General features: G+C 47.8%; 1 protein-coding gene across 4 annotated transcripts in view; it reads right to left on the bottom strand.

The window, feature by feature from the left end:
• The window catches only part of RBFOX2 (RNA binding fox-1 homolog 2), a 170383-nt gene extending 158163 nt beyond the window's left edge, over window positions 1-12220 (bottom strand). For all 4 annotated transcript variants that reach the window (XM_086610246.1, XM_086610245.1, XM_086610248.1 and 1 more), the window contains exon 1: window positions 12020-12220. In XM_086610246.1, the coding sequence (XP_086466372.1) occupies window positions 12020-12220 (201 nt within the window). The remainder of the gene's footprint in view (window positions 1-12019) is intronic.
• Between the last annotated feature and the right edge of the window lie 341 nt (window positions 12221-12561).

The raw sequence follows: 12561 nt of genomic DNA, 5'->3' as shown, positions 1-12561 counted from the left end.
GACTGTAAGCTACTTCTATGGTAAATGCCTGCAGTAATCATGAGCTCCAAAAATGAAACAAACGCCAAGTTGGAAAAAAAAAAAAACCTGCAAAAACTATCTTCCTGTTTTCACTAGAAAGGTCATGCCTATTTAAGGAAACCTTCCCAAGCAACATGGACATGCTCCATCTACATCCATTAACTAACAGTCCAGAGTTAGGCGTAATCACTCATCAAAAAATTCCTAGTCTTTAAAGGAGTCGTGGTTCAAGCTGCAAATATAACGCATGCTCCTCCTCGCATGCAAAGCAGTCATGAATACCTGATACCACTCAAGATTAAAATATCAACTCACTGACCAGCAAAGGAAGAATCCTTACTCACTCCTTTAAGAATTGAATAACAGGAGGAAAACACACACACAAAAAGTCTCACAGCACCTCCACCTATTCTCGTCAACACCTTCCCCATGGGAAACACTCATCCCCAGGAGAACCTATACATCGGTCACACTCTGGCTGAAAGTGGTATGCTCAGATATGTTCTCAACCCCATAGTCAGAGAAGTTTCACAACAGAAGCATCAACAGTTCTTCGTGGTGTTAATTTGTGATTTATGGACAGAGAAAAGTTATTTTTCTGAATCTGCAGTATTTGGCACTGACCACAACATGCTCCTGTTGAAAGAAGACAGAAGACATCGTGCAAGATGCTGAAACGTAGCAAGTCTTTCTGGAAGGATGTAATTAGTGGACAGAGGCGCACACACAAAAAACCCAGACCTAATTACAAGCATCGTTTCAATTTCCTGGCATAGACAAATATATGAGATAACTGGTCAGACAACATGTGCTCAAATGCCAGTCTCAGTCTCATTCACCATGTCCATCACAACAGTCCAGCTCCTGGACAAGATCAACTCACAGGCCAGAAGTGGGCACTGGAAGAAGGGAAGGACAGATGGAAACACCACAAAGAGTTAAGTACCGCTGTAACCCTCATTATTTGAAAATCAAAATCCACAGTTGGTCCATCTCCTTTTTTCTTCCCCTTCTCCTCTTCTCTGAAGCTTTCCCTGGCCCACGGTTGACGTTGTGCCCTCACACAGACAGCACTGTTCACAAATGCCAGGATCACCTCCTGCTGAATCCATCCCACCCTGGCAAATGATGGCCTTGCCTCCACTGTGACTGTGACCTCTTAGCCCAGCTCTCACAGCATGAGGTACCTGGCATGCAGACCACCACTCCTAAGGAAATCTAACTAGCCCAGGAAGTCAGAAGTTTCCAAGAAGTGCTTAGGTATAAAGGTCATATAGAGAAAAAGCTGTTAGATACAGCTGGTGACATTAGCAGATGCCAGGTCTCTACTGGATTTATGTGAGCACTGAAGAGGCCTCCAGCCTCATCTCTCCCTCTCACTTCAAGGCAACAAGAGTTCCACACCAAGCCACAAACGTGGCATTGACAGGTTGAGCTTTATCTGCTCTTGAGAAAATGCAGTGGGATGGATGTTTTTTCTGCCCCTATGACTCTATACTACTTCCAATGTCGTAGTCTGACAATCCTGGAGACAAGATAGGACATCCAGTCAAAAATCCTGTTCTTGTTCTCCAGGGCTCTCTGCAGACAACAGAGCACCAGCCATACAGCACACTTCTGGTCCTCCTTTTTCTCAGCACTGTACTCAGCTAAGAAGAAGAGAACAGAACAGAACACCTATGCAGAAGCAAAAAAAAAAAGCAGGCAGCAATGGGACACATCAGGGACACGTTATTCAACAAGCAAAAGGAAGGAGATACCAAGTCCATGATCATCCAAGTACTTTTCACCTAGGACATCTGAATCCCAAGTAGCAGGATTGTTTTGCAGGCCAAATGGTGTCACGAAGCCTCCCCAGCAAAACATGCCTTAGCTTGTCTCCCTCTCCTCCGTGCTAGCCCCACAAGCATCCACACTGAGACCTGTGTCCCCAGGAAGGGGAAGAGCTGCCAGTCCCACACACAGCCAGCGCAGGGAGCGGGTTGGGAGCCAGGTCATAGAATCACAGAATCATAGAATGGTTAGGCTTGGAAGGGACCTTAAAGATCATCTAGTTCCAACTCCCCTGCCATGGGCAGAGAAATCCTCCACTACACCAGGTTGCCAAGACAGGTCCTGCCTGTCTTGTCCACACAGCAGCTTTCTGCTTGCTAACAGACCAAAAGACGCTTTTAGCTCAAAAGGCAAGGTAACTATGTGCTCATCTAAAACAGCATTTCAATGACAAAAGTCAAAAGCTGTGGTTTAAGAACATCAGTTACAGCTACCCATGGCAACTTCCACCCTGTTTCCTCCTTCCTTTGCCCAGAGAAGTTGTGGATGCCCCATCCCTGGAAGCATTCAAGGCCAGGTTGGATGAGGCTTTGGGCACCTGGTGTAGTGGAGGGTTTCCCTGCCCATGGCAGGGGGGTTGAACTAGATGATCTTTAAGGTCCCTTCCAACCCTAACCATTCTATGATTCTGTGATTCTATGTGCAGGGATGTTACAACAAATCAGGTTTATGTGCTATTCTTTCCTGACTCTCGCTGCATTCAAGTCTAGGAAGCACTGCGTTCTCAGCAGGAAAAACAGCTGCAGCAACCGAAAGGTATGTGGTTTTGTAGTTAAAGACAAGCAATATCCCTTTTAACTTAAAGAGAAGTTAGATTTCAAACCTCATCTTCCAGTAAAGTTTCACTATGATGGCGAACCAAGTTACTTAATTCAAGCTTCTCTACTGTTTTTTAAGATGAAAACAACATCACTTTACCTTTGCCCAACATGACATATTTAAGGATCAGCCTGTGGAAGTGGTAGGTATTCAAATACAGAGGGGAAGTTGTAGAGAGCTGTAGATCAAGGCTTAAAACATTACCAAAACCACCATCAGCTACAATAAAAAGTACAAAAAAAAAAAAAAAAATCAGGTTGCAAGTATCAATGGGATTTTTGCAAAACTGATCTTATTACCAGTACCTCAATTCCCCATTTCTACAATAAGGGATAATATACCTTTTCTACCTCTCAGGAAAACTGCAAAAATAAGATCATTAGTATCTGTGAAGTACCCACACTGCAGTGGCGAGTACCTTAGAAGAGACCATTAAAATTATAGTTCTGTATTCAGTGCAATGTTAGATTATCTGCAGTAAATTCGGTTTGGGGTCCCACATGATATTAAAAGGAAGAAATGAAATATTGAAGAGCTCTCAGTTCAAAGCCTGACCTCACACTCATTTTAACTGATAACAAAACTGCTAGATTTAATAGTGCCTCAGTGAGTGTTATCCATTTGATGCACTTACGGAGATGAAGTCATCTCTAAAAACATAAACATACGACCACATAATTAAGACCTCACATGGTGCCTTCTTGTCACATCCTCCTGCTGGGCACTTGCTGGGTACGAGCTCCAGCCCCCTACCATGCTGGATGCACTATGTATTAAATCTGCTCCCGTCACAACCTGCTGCAGGCATTGTTCTCACTCTGGCACGTTCTCTGTCTCCTCACCCCTTTGCATTGAGGAGACAGCACCCAGCAGCTTCAGATCATCCAGGACAAACACCACAGCTACTGCTGTAGCGTAACACACCTTTTCCTAAAACTGGAGCACTGAGGGCATTCTGTGTTTTCACACACTCCAATTTCCACTCCTGGACAAAGTAAGTAACAGGACAGGCAAGAGCTTCAGAACTCTGGTTTCTCCTACAGGCTACCCAGAGACACTCAGCTTTCAGCGAAACAGCAGAACTGATGCATACACTTTACTGCCTCAGTTTCCTCCACGATCCAGATCATTCCTGAGGCCAACATCACATCAACTCCTGCTTCCAGCTCTCGTACATCCAACAGCTCCAGGACATCTGCCCATACCACACTGCCAGCTTCCACCTCCTTCAGTACACTCCGCAGGTCAATCTGCCACAGCAACCACCACAGCCTAGGTTTCCTTCCCTGACAAACCTTTGGATCTCCCCAGGTTGGTGGCTGGTCCCGCTCATGGGTGTAGCATCAGAATCACTTAAGAGTGGTCTTTAAACCTCAGGAACGACCCCAGGTCAGTCCAAAGCTGAGTTTTGAGAAGACTGCTGCCTACAGGCAAGGAGAAGCACCTACAAAACACACTCTGTCCTAGTCCAGCTTCACTCCAAGGCTACACAGGGCTTTTAACATGAAACAAGGATACAAAAGAAGCCTCTGATGGACCCTTCTCTCCAGGACAGGAGAGTACAAAGGGTAATGCAGAAGCCCTTTAATGCACACACTTCCCCTCATTTCTTCCCACAAAAAGGAAGCACAAGCCACAGAACAGAATAAAAACAAAAAGCCGGGCAGAGGTGGCTTTTTGTCAGAAGCACCATCTCACAGCGGCTGCTCCAAGACTCACGCCTGGCTACGCTGCCTGCAGAACGGGGGCCCCAGGGAGAAGGAGCCCAGCCCTGCAGCAGGGCAGAGCCCAGCCTTCTCCCTGCCTGTCCACCCCAGGGCGTGAGCAGGCTGGGGGAAAGGCAACCTTCCCACCCTTCTCCGGGAAAGGGAACGGCAACCACAAGCAGCAAATTATAGCATTGGATCCCAGCTACAGCCTCTCCTCAGCCCCACGCGGCACTAAATCAAGGCTTTCAAGTGATGCCTTGGTGGGATTTTCTTCCCAGGCTCGCCCCCAACAGTGACAACCACCCCAAGTGTCTGCAAGAATCTCCTAAAGAAATAGCAAGGAAAAGCTGTGCAGAAAGCCTCAGCTAAAAGAGCATGTTCCAGTCCCTTGAAGAAACCTGAGCTGGATCCAGATCCCAGGGCCCCAAGGCCTCTGGGGAGAATATTTGATATTTGCCTACACACACAGAAATGCCACATAAGGCTGCTCCTTGAGCCTCACTATTAAAGGAAATTTAACTACGTACAGCCAGAGGGTAAAAAGTGCTAACACGTTGGGTTTTTTTTTCCCCCGAAACAGTGTAGGTTCTTCCCCATCTCTACACTATACTTGCATTATTGCTGAGGCAATTATGAGCAGATAAAACCCAAGAAAAGTCATACAGAAAAAGCAAAAATTGCTTCTAGCCCACCTCTTTGAAGCAAACGTCCAATCTTCCTGCCAACCGAGCTCTCCTAGACGAAGGCAAACACAAGCAACCAGCCCCAGGAACGCACAGCCACTTCAAAAACACGCCAGACCAAATCCCACTGTCCTACCCAAGAGATGCAAGTAAAAGGTCTCATGACCTATTTTGTAATCGGTATGAATCACAAGTACGCTCTGCCCACACTCCAAAGGTTAGGAGGTGGCAATGGTATAGCTGATTGAACACCAGTGTCGCACCAAAGGAACTGCCAAAGTTTCCTGCTCTGCCCAAACAGATTGCTGGATTCCAGCTCAAAGTTCAGCTGTTGCCTCTCATTAAACAAGGGGGCTTTTGTAGACACCTTTCCCACTTTGTGGCCACTTAAACACATCACATCATTGCTAAGGAGTCAGCATGCCTTCTCCTTCAGCCCAGCAAGAGCGCTGCTAGGGATGGTTCTGACAGATGCCGTACATACACTTGACAAGCCAAACAAGAGAGACTGGAACGGTTTCACAAGCCTCTTCCCAAACACCCTGGAAATCCTCCAGAACTGAGAACGCAGGTTAGAAACTTCAACCTACAACGGGCCCTTCTCAGCAAAGCCCAGCAGACAGCAAAGCTTTCCAGCAGGACAGGTGCCCTGGCACGGCTCAGTTGGACAGCTCGGCAGAGCCCCGACGCAAGCGCTGCAGGTGAGGATGGTGGCATGTTCCGAGCCTGGTGAGGACCACTTCGTACAGCCCCTGCAAACATCTCAATTCAACCTGGAAAAGAGGAGGTGAACTCAGGAAAGTGAAGCAGAGGGAGGGGGAGGACACTGGGGAAAACACACACACATACACCCCCTTTCAAACCGGCATTTTCCCCGACTTAAGAAAAAATTGCTGCAAAATTAAATTTACTGGAGAGCAAAGGGAGTTAAGGCCCAAAATGCAGTCAAGCAGCTCTAATCCCTAAACATCGGGATTATCTCATGACAGCTACGGTCCAGCAGCCACTCAATACGACTGTAAAATGTAGATCACAGAATGCTTCAATGAACCGGAACTCGTTACCTTTAATTGCTTTCTCTCACTTCGCTTCTGGATGTTCCTCTGATCCCTCAGCCACCACATTCAAAAGCACACACGCAAAGAAGGTCAAGTAATATCCGAGATGGCAAATTTAAATGAGAGGTTTCCAGCCGAACTAAACACTGCCCTCCTCTTTCACTTCACAGAAAAACTAAAGTTGCCCCACGTCACAAGACAAGTCAGCAGTGCAGAGCAATAGGTTTTAAAACATCTTCAACCAATGTGACCCCTAACGTTTTCCAAAAGGGCAGAGGTTCCCATGCAGCAAACCAAAGACTGCTGGCAACAGGCTTTATTTTTCCTAGTACAAGGGGTATGTCCTTCAGGCAGCAGTCTCCAGGAGTCTGCGACCACACACAGAATCCAGCTCAGGTCTGTGTCGATTTAAGTCAGTTTCCCTACCACTAGTTGCAAATGCAGCTGGTTTTCTGTTTAGTTAGTTTTTGGGGTTTTTTTTTGGTTGTGTTTTTGTTTTGGTTTGGTTTTTTTACTGCTTCCTCCTTTGCATCCCCTGTGTTCTGGTATTCCCTGCTGCCACCAGCCTCACTGCAGGAGAGCTGCTGAAAGCCCTCAGTGCAGCCACAATAAGGCACGAAGCTAGCACAGCAACACAGCCGCTAAACCTCCAGTGGTCGCATTCCTTTGCGACAGTCTTGAAAACAGAGGTGTGAACCCCCAGCGCAAAAGGGCAAGGTGGGACCCCCGCTTGCTAGGTCATTGGGAGGAAAAGCTGACGGAGGGTATTTCACAGGATGCATCTGGGAGAGAGGTGTGCTGATCTGAACTCAGGGAGGTGGGCAAACTTATTCCAAAGACAAGGGAGAGCCCAGGCTTTCTGCAAAATGCCAGCACACTCATGTTTCTAAACAGGAATTCTGAAAAGGAAAATAATTTAAAAAAAGCATATGTCTACAGCTGGTACACATATGCAGAAGGAAACTGTCTCTGGTAGAGCCAGACCTCTGTTCGGCTTCCAACCTCGCAACTGCGGCCATCACCTGTAAACACAAACCTCTGAAATCCAAAGAAATACCGACAGAGCCTGGAGAGGTACTAAAGCATCCAGAATACTTTACCTTGGGCTTTCCATTTTCCTGAATACAGCAAGAAAACAGCCAACATTAAAGTGCTCTCAACATCTCTAAAATCCCAATTTTTAGTCCATTTGCCAAACATTTTCTTTGAACTGCAGATTTTCTGAGTCTTCCCAGACTGCGTCAGGTCTAACTCATAACACTCAAATATTTAAAAAAACAAAGGACTAAAGCAACAGAGAAATAACAACAAACTTAAAGGTGATTCATTATGCCTCATTGCATCACTAATAGTCTGTCCAAATAGCATCCTGGAAAATGTCATTCTGGATCCAAAGCACTGCTCAGCTTTTAAAAATTGGAACTTGGTTTCTTTTCTAGAGTATCTTGTATCCTCTGTATTGCTCCGCATCTCTTTACAAAGACGGCCATGCCATGAATAACAGAGGGAGGAAGAAGCTAACCTGATTACACAGCTTCTCCATGATTTACTGCAACTAGATGTTCTCTCTCTAAGATTTAAAAATACAGATCTCCACGGGGGTCACCCATAGCACAAAAAGCTGTTATTCACTGGCCCCTTCTCGATTACAGTCTCAGTCAGCCCTCCTGCTTATAAAAGCCAAACCTGTCTTTGGAAATTATCAGCAGATTAATTCTTGCCCTCCTCTGAAGCACCACAAACAGGCCATAGCTTGAATGAGGACACTGGTCGTCATGAAGCACCGGCAATGTCCCCACTTTTCCCTTTCTGTGGCATGCTGCTGTTTCCAGTCTTCGTGCTGGAAGGAGGTCAAGCTGGTGGAGGGTGTTACAGACTATCTTCTGGCTCATGGTAGGAAGAGAAACTGCAGACTTTCTTGCAGAGTGAAGATTTATCATCTGTAATGTCACAGGGCATCTCTACACCACTAGTCATCTTTATGAACCCTATGCAGACACACCTGAACAGCAACACAAAGTCAACACTCACCGCTGCCATCAAAAGCTTAGGTGAACTGGGTAAGGTATACACCCACAAGCTACATTAACTGTATTCCCTGAGCAGTCGGCCACGCTCACAGTTGCAGAAGAGTAATTCCCCCCAAATGCTTAGGGATACTAGCACGAGTCATTAGTGAAAGAGCAACAAGGATCAGCTCTGTTCACACCTTGCATCTAATTCCAACCACATATTACCTCTAGGCATAATTTTAATCCACTAACCAGCCTAGACCTCATAAAAAAGTTACATCAAGAGGATTTGATTAACTCATTCAACTCCATGTAAAGCAACTGGAAGATATTTTAATAACTTTCTTCAGCAGGGTAAGCTGGCTGGTACACCTCCAGCACCTCGGTGGGGAAGACAAACACAGCACCCTGGGACTACACCCTTGTCTGCAGCTCCAGAGAGAAGAAGCGACACTGCCCAGCTAGCCAGAACATTTCTCTCTCCGCCTCCTCCGTTCCTTGTGTGATGCAAGATGAGAATATTGCAGGGGTACTTTCTCTTCCATCTGTGCAGCAGTCAGCCTCTCCTGACAAGCAGCAAATACAGCTGCATCAACAGTTGCATTTGGGTGCAGTTTCACAAGTGACTTAAGCCAATATAACTTTCTTTTCTTCCTCCCCTCCATTAGGGACTCATTTTACCCAAATCAGCAAACCGATCCAAATGATTCAACTCATCCAAGCCAGCAAACAGAGAGCAAGCTAGGTCCTAGCTAGTATTTAAACAGTTAAAAAGCACCAGTACCTTTGGAGCCCTTGACTTCCAAAGCTTACAAACATACCCAAATGCTTCCAGGAGACATTCCTGGCCAGTGCCGTTTGATTTTTGCCACTTATGGACCAGAGGGAGCTAAAAAGCAGCAATGCTGGACCTTTTCCTCCCACGCCACGATTAACCGAAATATGCCCTAGAAGCAGATAGCAGCCATGATCCGATTTGTCCCAATCTCAACTCAAGCAGCTTTACACCACCCTCCTAACAAGATCAGCACCGGCCAAACACCATTTATCCGGCCTGATCAGAGATGGATTAGATAATGAAACCCTAACTGCGTAAGCTGTCTGAGCATGCTGGCCTGAGACAGAAGAAAACAAGAAGCCTAGTAAATTTAAGGGCTGTTTTAAGTTTTAAGGCACACTTTGCCCTAAGTTCTTAATAACCAGATACTATCTTATCTTCCTATAGCTAGTTTTTATATTTCACCTTAATAGACCCAAAAATCGCTACTAGCTTTACAGTTGCATTAGTAATTTCTAGAGCTAAGATTTAGATTATATATTTTAAAATAGATTTATTTCAGCATTACAAGCCATGTTCATATCCTGAACCATCAGTAGGTAAGCGTTATGCAAAGAAGAAACCATGGCGAGCGTGGCACCCCGGGATTCCTCGCTATCAGCCCGGAGACACAAGGTCATCAAGTTCACACAGCAACAGCCTGTGGCTCTGGAACAGGAAGCAGAAAATTGACAGGATCCACAGGAAAAACAAGGTACAACAGTTGGTGTTATTTCCAGCTTCCAGAAAGCCTCTAGTACATATGAGAAGGGAGGGGAAAAAAAAAAAAAAAAAAATATGAAAGAATAGGCTCTTTATTCCTCTTGTAAGCGTTATGTACAGTTAAACATAGAGAATTTACTAAAAAGAACCCGTTATTCTAAAATAAGGTACTTCAAAAGAACATACTATCTGAACAGAAACCCTCATGAAAGGCAATCTTGTGTTTTGACTTTTAGGTAAAAAGATAACAAATTTCTCAAACATTAAAGGACACATTTTTCCTAGCTCTGATATTATTTGTAAGTTTGCCTTCAAATTTGGTATTTCTTGCTTAAATCATGAGAAGATTCTCCAAATAAATAAACCACACTCTTTAACAGTAAAAAAAGTCAAAGGAAACTTTAGGACATAATGGTATGTGTGTGTATATATATATACGTATGTTTATTTTCATCTTTTATATGGAAAAGACTGAAAAATCTTTTCCACATATATAATATGAAAAAATTAAAACTATGCTAAGAATACCAAGTAAGTACAATACAGGAGTCCCAGTCTGAAGAATAGTTATACTGACTATAAATACACTTAACTTTAAAATGGGACTCTACCAGTTGCATTTCTCCACCTAATTTCTCTGCTGTTTGATACTATACAGAAACAGAACTCAACTTTTCACCACGATCCACAGTTAAGCCCTACTACCATTACCACCAGTATCACACATGGCTGTGCACACACACTGTCATTGCCCCATGGCTGAATGCTGCAATCTTAGTATCTTCTACTATTCATTGAACAGAACAAAACACTTTCCTCAATGTAAATATAAAGGGGAACCTTTTATACATACAGAAATTGTCCTCATTTGCAATAAAAAAAAAAAAATTAAGACTGTTTTGTTAAATCAGTTCAAGTCCCTTTCTGGGCAATTTTCAGTTGATTTACCACTGGTTTACATCAACATCAACCAGTTCAACCACTAACAGCAGGTAAACTGTTGCACCTCCTGTAGCTACGCAGGACCTGTGCCTCAGTTCAACTCCGAAGAGCTGGACGAGTTTCATGTCGCCACGTTCACGCACTCCTTCAATGCTGAGCATCTTTCTCCTTGCAATTCTACACGTTGTCTGAGCCATACTTGACACCTACGTGCGGGAGAAGATACTACTTCAAGGAATAAAAGAGCACGGCATGGTTTTCACTGGCCCTCGTGGAAGCACAAGCAGCAGCACTCGGATGTGAAGCTCCCAGCCTATGTCCAGCCCACACCATCACACTGGGGGAAAAAATGATCTTGTGAGGTGGAGAGACCACCATGAAAGGCTGAACGTGAAACAGAACCACAAACAAACCCCTCCTGCTGCAAGCTATTAAAAAAAAAAAAAAAAAAAAAGAAAGAAAAGAAATCTTGAGCACATAAACTGGGGACAGCCTGGGAAATAAAAAGGGAAGATCACTGGCCAGCATTCGGCATCTAGATGAGAAGCACACTGGAGAGGACAGGATGCTCCCCTTGGAAACTATCAGTAACACTCACCAACCCAAGAAAAGGTGAGAAGAGAAACAAGTTCAGGTGAATAAATCACGCTGCTTCCAAAGAGCTCCAATATACTCGTCACAAGAAACAGAAGCGAAAAAGGCCGGCGCAATTGCCATAATAAAACAACCCTGAACAACACCCAGACAAAGGAAAGCAGAAATACCTTGGCAGCATCACCCCACAAACACAAAAGCAAACGCACCTGGAAAGAGCAATGTTTTGGGGACGATCAAAACGTGCTGGCAGAAGACGACAGGCACGTTAAGATCCTGTTGGCAGCCCCCGTGTCAAGCTGGCAGAAGCCCACCCGCCGCCCCACGACCCCTCTCCCCCTTCCCAAGCGGCACCGGGGATTTCTGCCGATGGCTGACGAGAGCCGAGGCGGCGCGGATAAACCACCGCCGACCCCCAAAGCCCTGCCGGTGCCCCGTGCCCAGCCCCGCCACCCGCGGCCTCCCCACGGTCCCCCGCGGGGCGGCGGGCGAAGAGCGGCGGTGCCCGGAGCGCCGGACCCAGCGGCGGCTCCCTGCGGGCCGCGGCCCCGCGCCACCGCCGCCGCCCCACGTGCTGGGCTGCGCCCCGGGAGCCGCTCGCCTCGGGCCGGGGAGCCCCGGGCAGGAGACCCCTCTCTCTCGCTGCTCCCGGCCGCTGCCGGCGGGGGAAAGGGCCGCACGCCCCTAAGCACCGCGCTGAATCCCACAACACGAAATCAAACGCGGCCCGGCCCGGCCGCCCCTCTCCCGCCGAGCCCCGGTGCGGGAGAGCCGGCGAGGGCCCGCCCGGCCCGGCCCTGCCCGCTACCTGCATGCCGCCGCCGTCGGCCTCCGCCTCCGTTCGCAGCCGCTTGCTGTGGCCGCCCTCGGCGCCGTCCCCACCGGGCATGGGCTGCTCCAGCTCCGGCTCCCGCTTCACGCCGCGGGCGGCCCCCCCGCCGCCGCCGCCGGCCAGGAGCTGCGGCTGTGGCTGCTGCTGCTGCTGCGGGGGCTGGCCGCCCTCCGCCATCCGCGCCGCCGGAACCCCGGCCGCCCCCCGCCGCGATCGCCCCGCTCTGTCACCGCGACGCCCGGCGCTGCCGGAGGAGGAGAAGGAGGAGAAGAAGGAGGAGGAGGAGCAGGAGGGCGAACCCCGCGCCGCGACCAGGGCAGCGGGCGCGGCGGGCTCCGACCCACCGGAGCGCCTCGGTCACGGGCTCGGCGGCGGCTGGGGAGGGGCCGAAGCCCCTCGGCAATCTCCGGAAACGCCGGCCGGGCCGCCGGAACCGCGCGACCCCCGCTCGGCAACCTTCGGCGGAGGCGGTGGGCGGGGCCCGGGGCGGGGCGGGGCCCGGGGAGGGCGGGGCGGGG

The sequence above is a fragment of the Tauraco erythrolophus genome, chromosome 4 (assembly GCF_009769465.1).
Source record: "Tauraco erythrolophus isolate bTauEry1 chromosome 4, bTauEry1.pri, whole genome shotgun sequence".
NCBI lineage: Eukaryota > Metazoa > Chordata > Aves > Musophagiformes > Musophagidae > Tauraco > Tauraco erythrolophus.
Note: the sequence above shows the minus strand (reverse complement) of the source record. Positions and strands in the feature narration are given on the sequence as shown.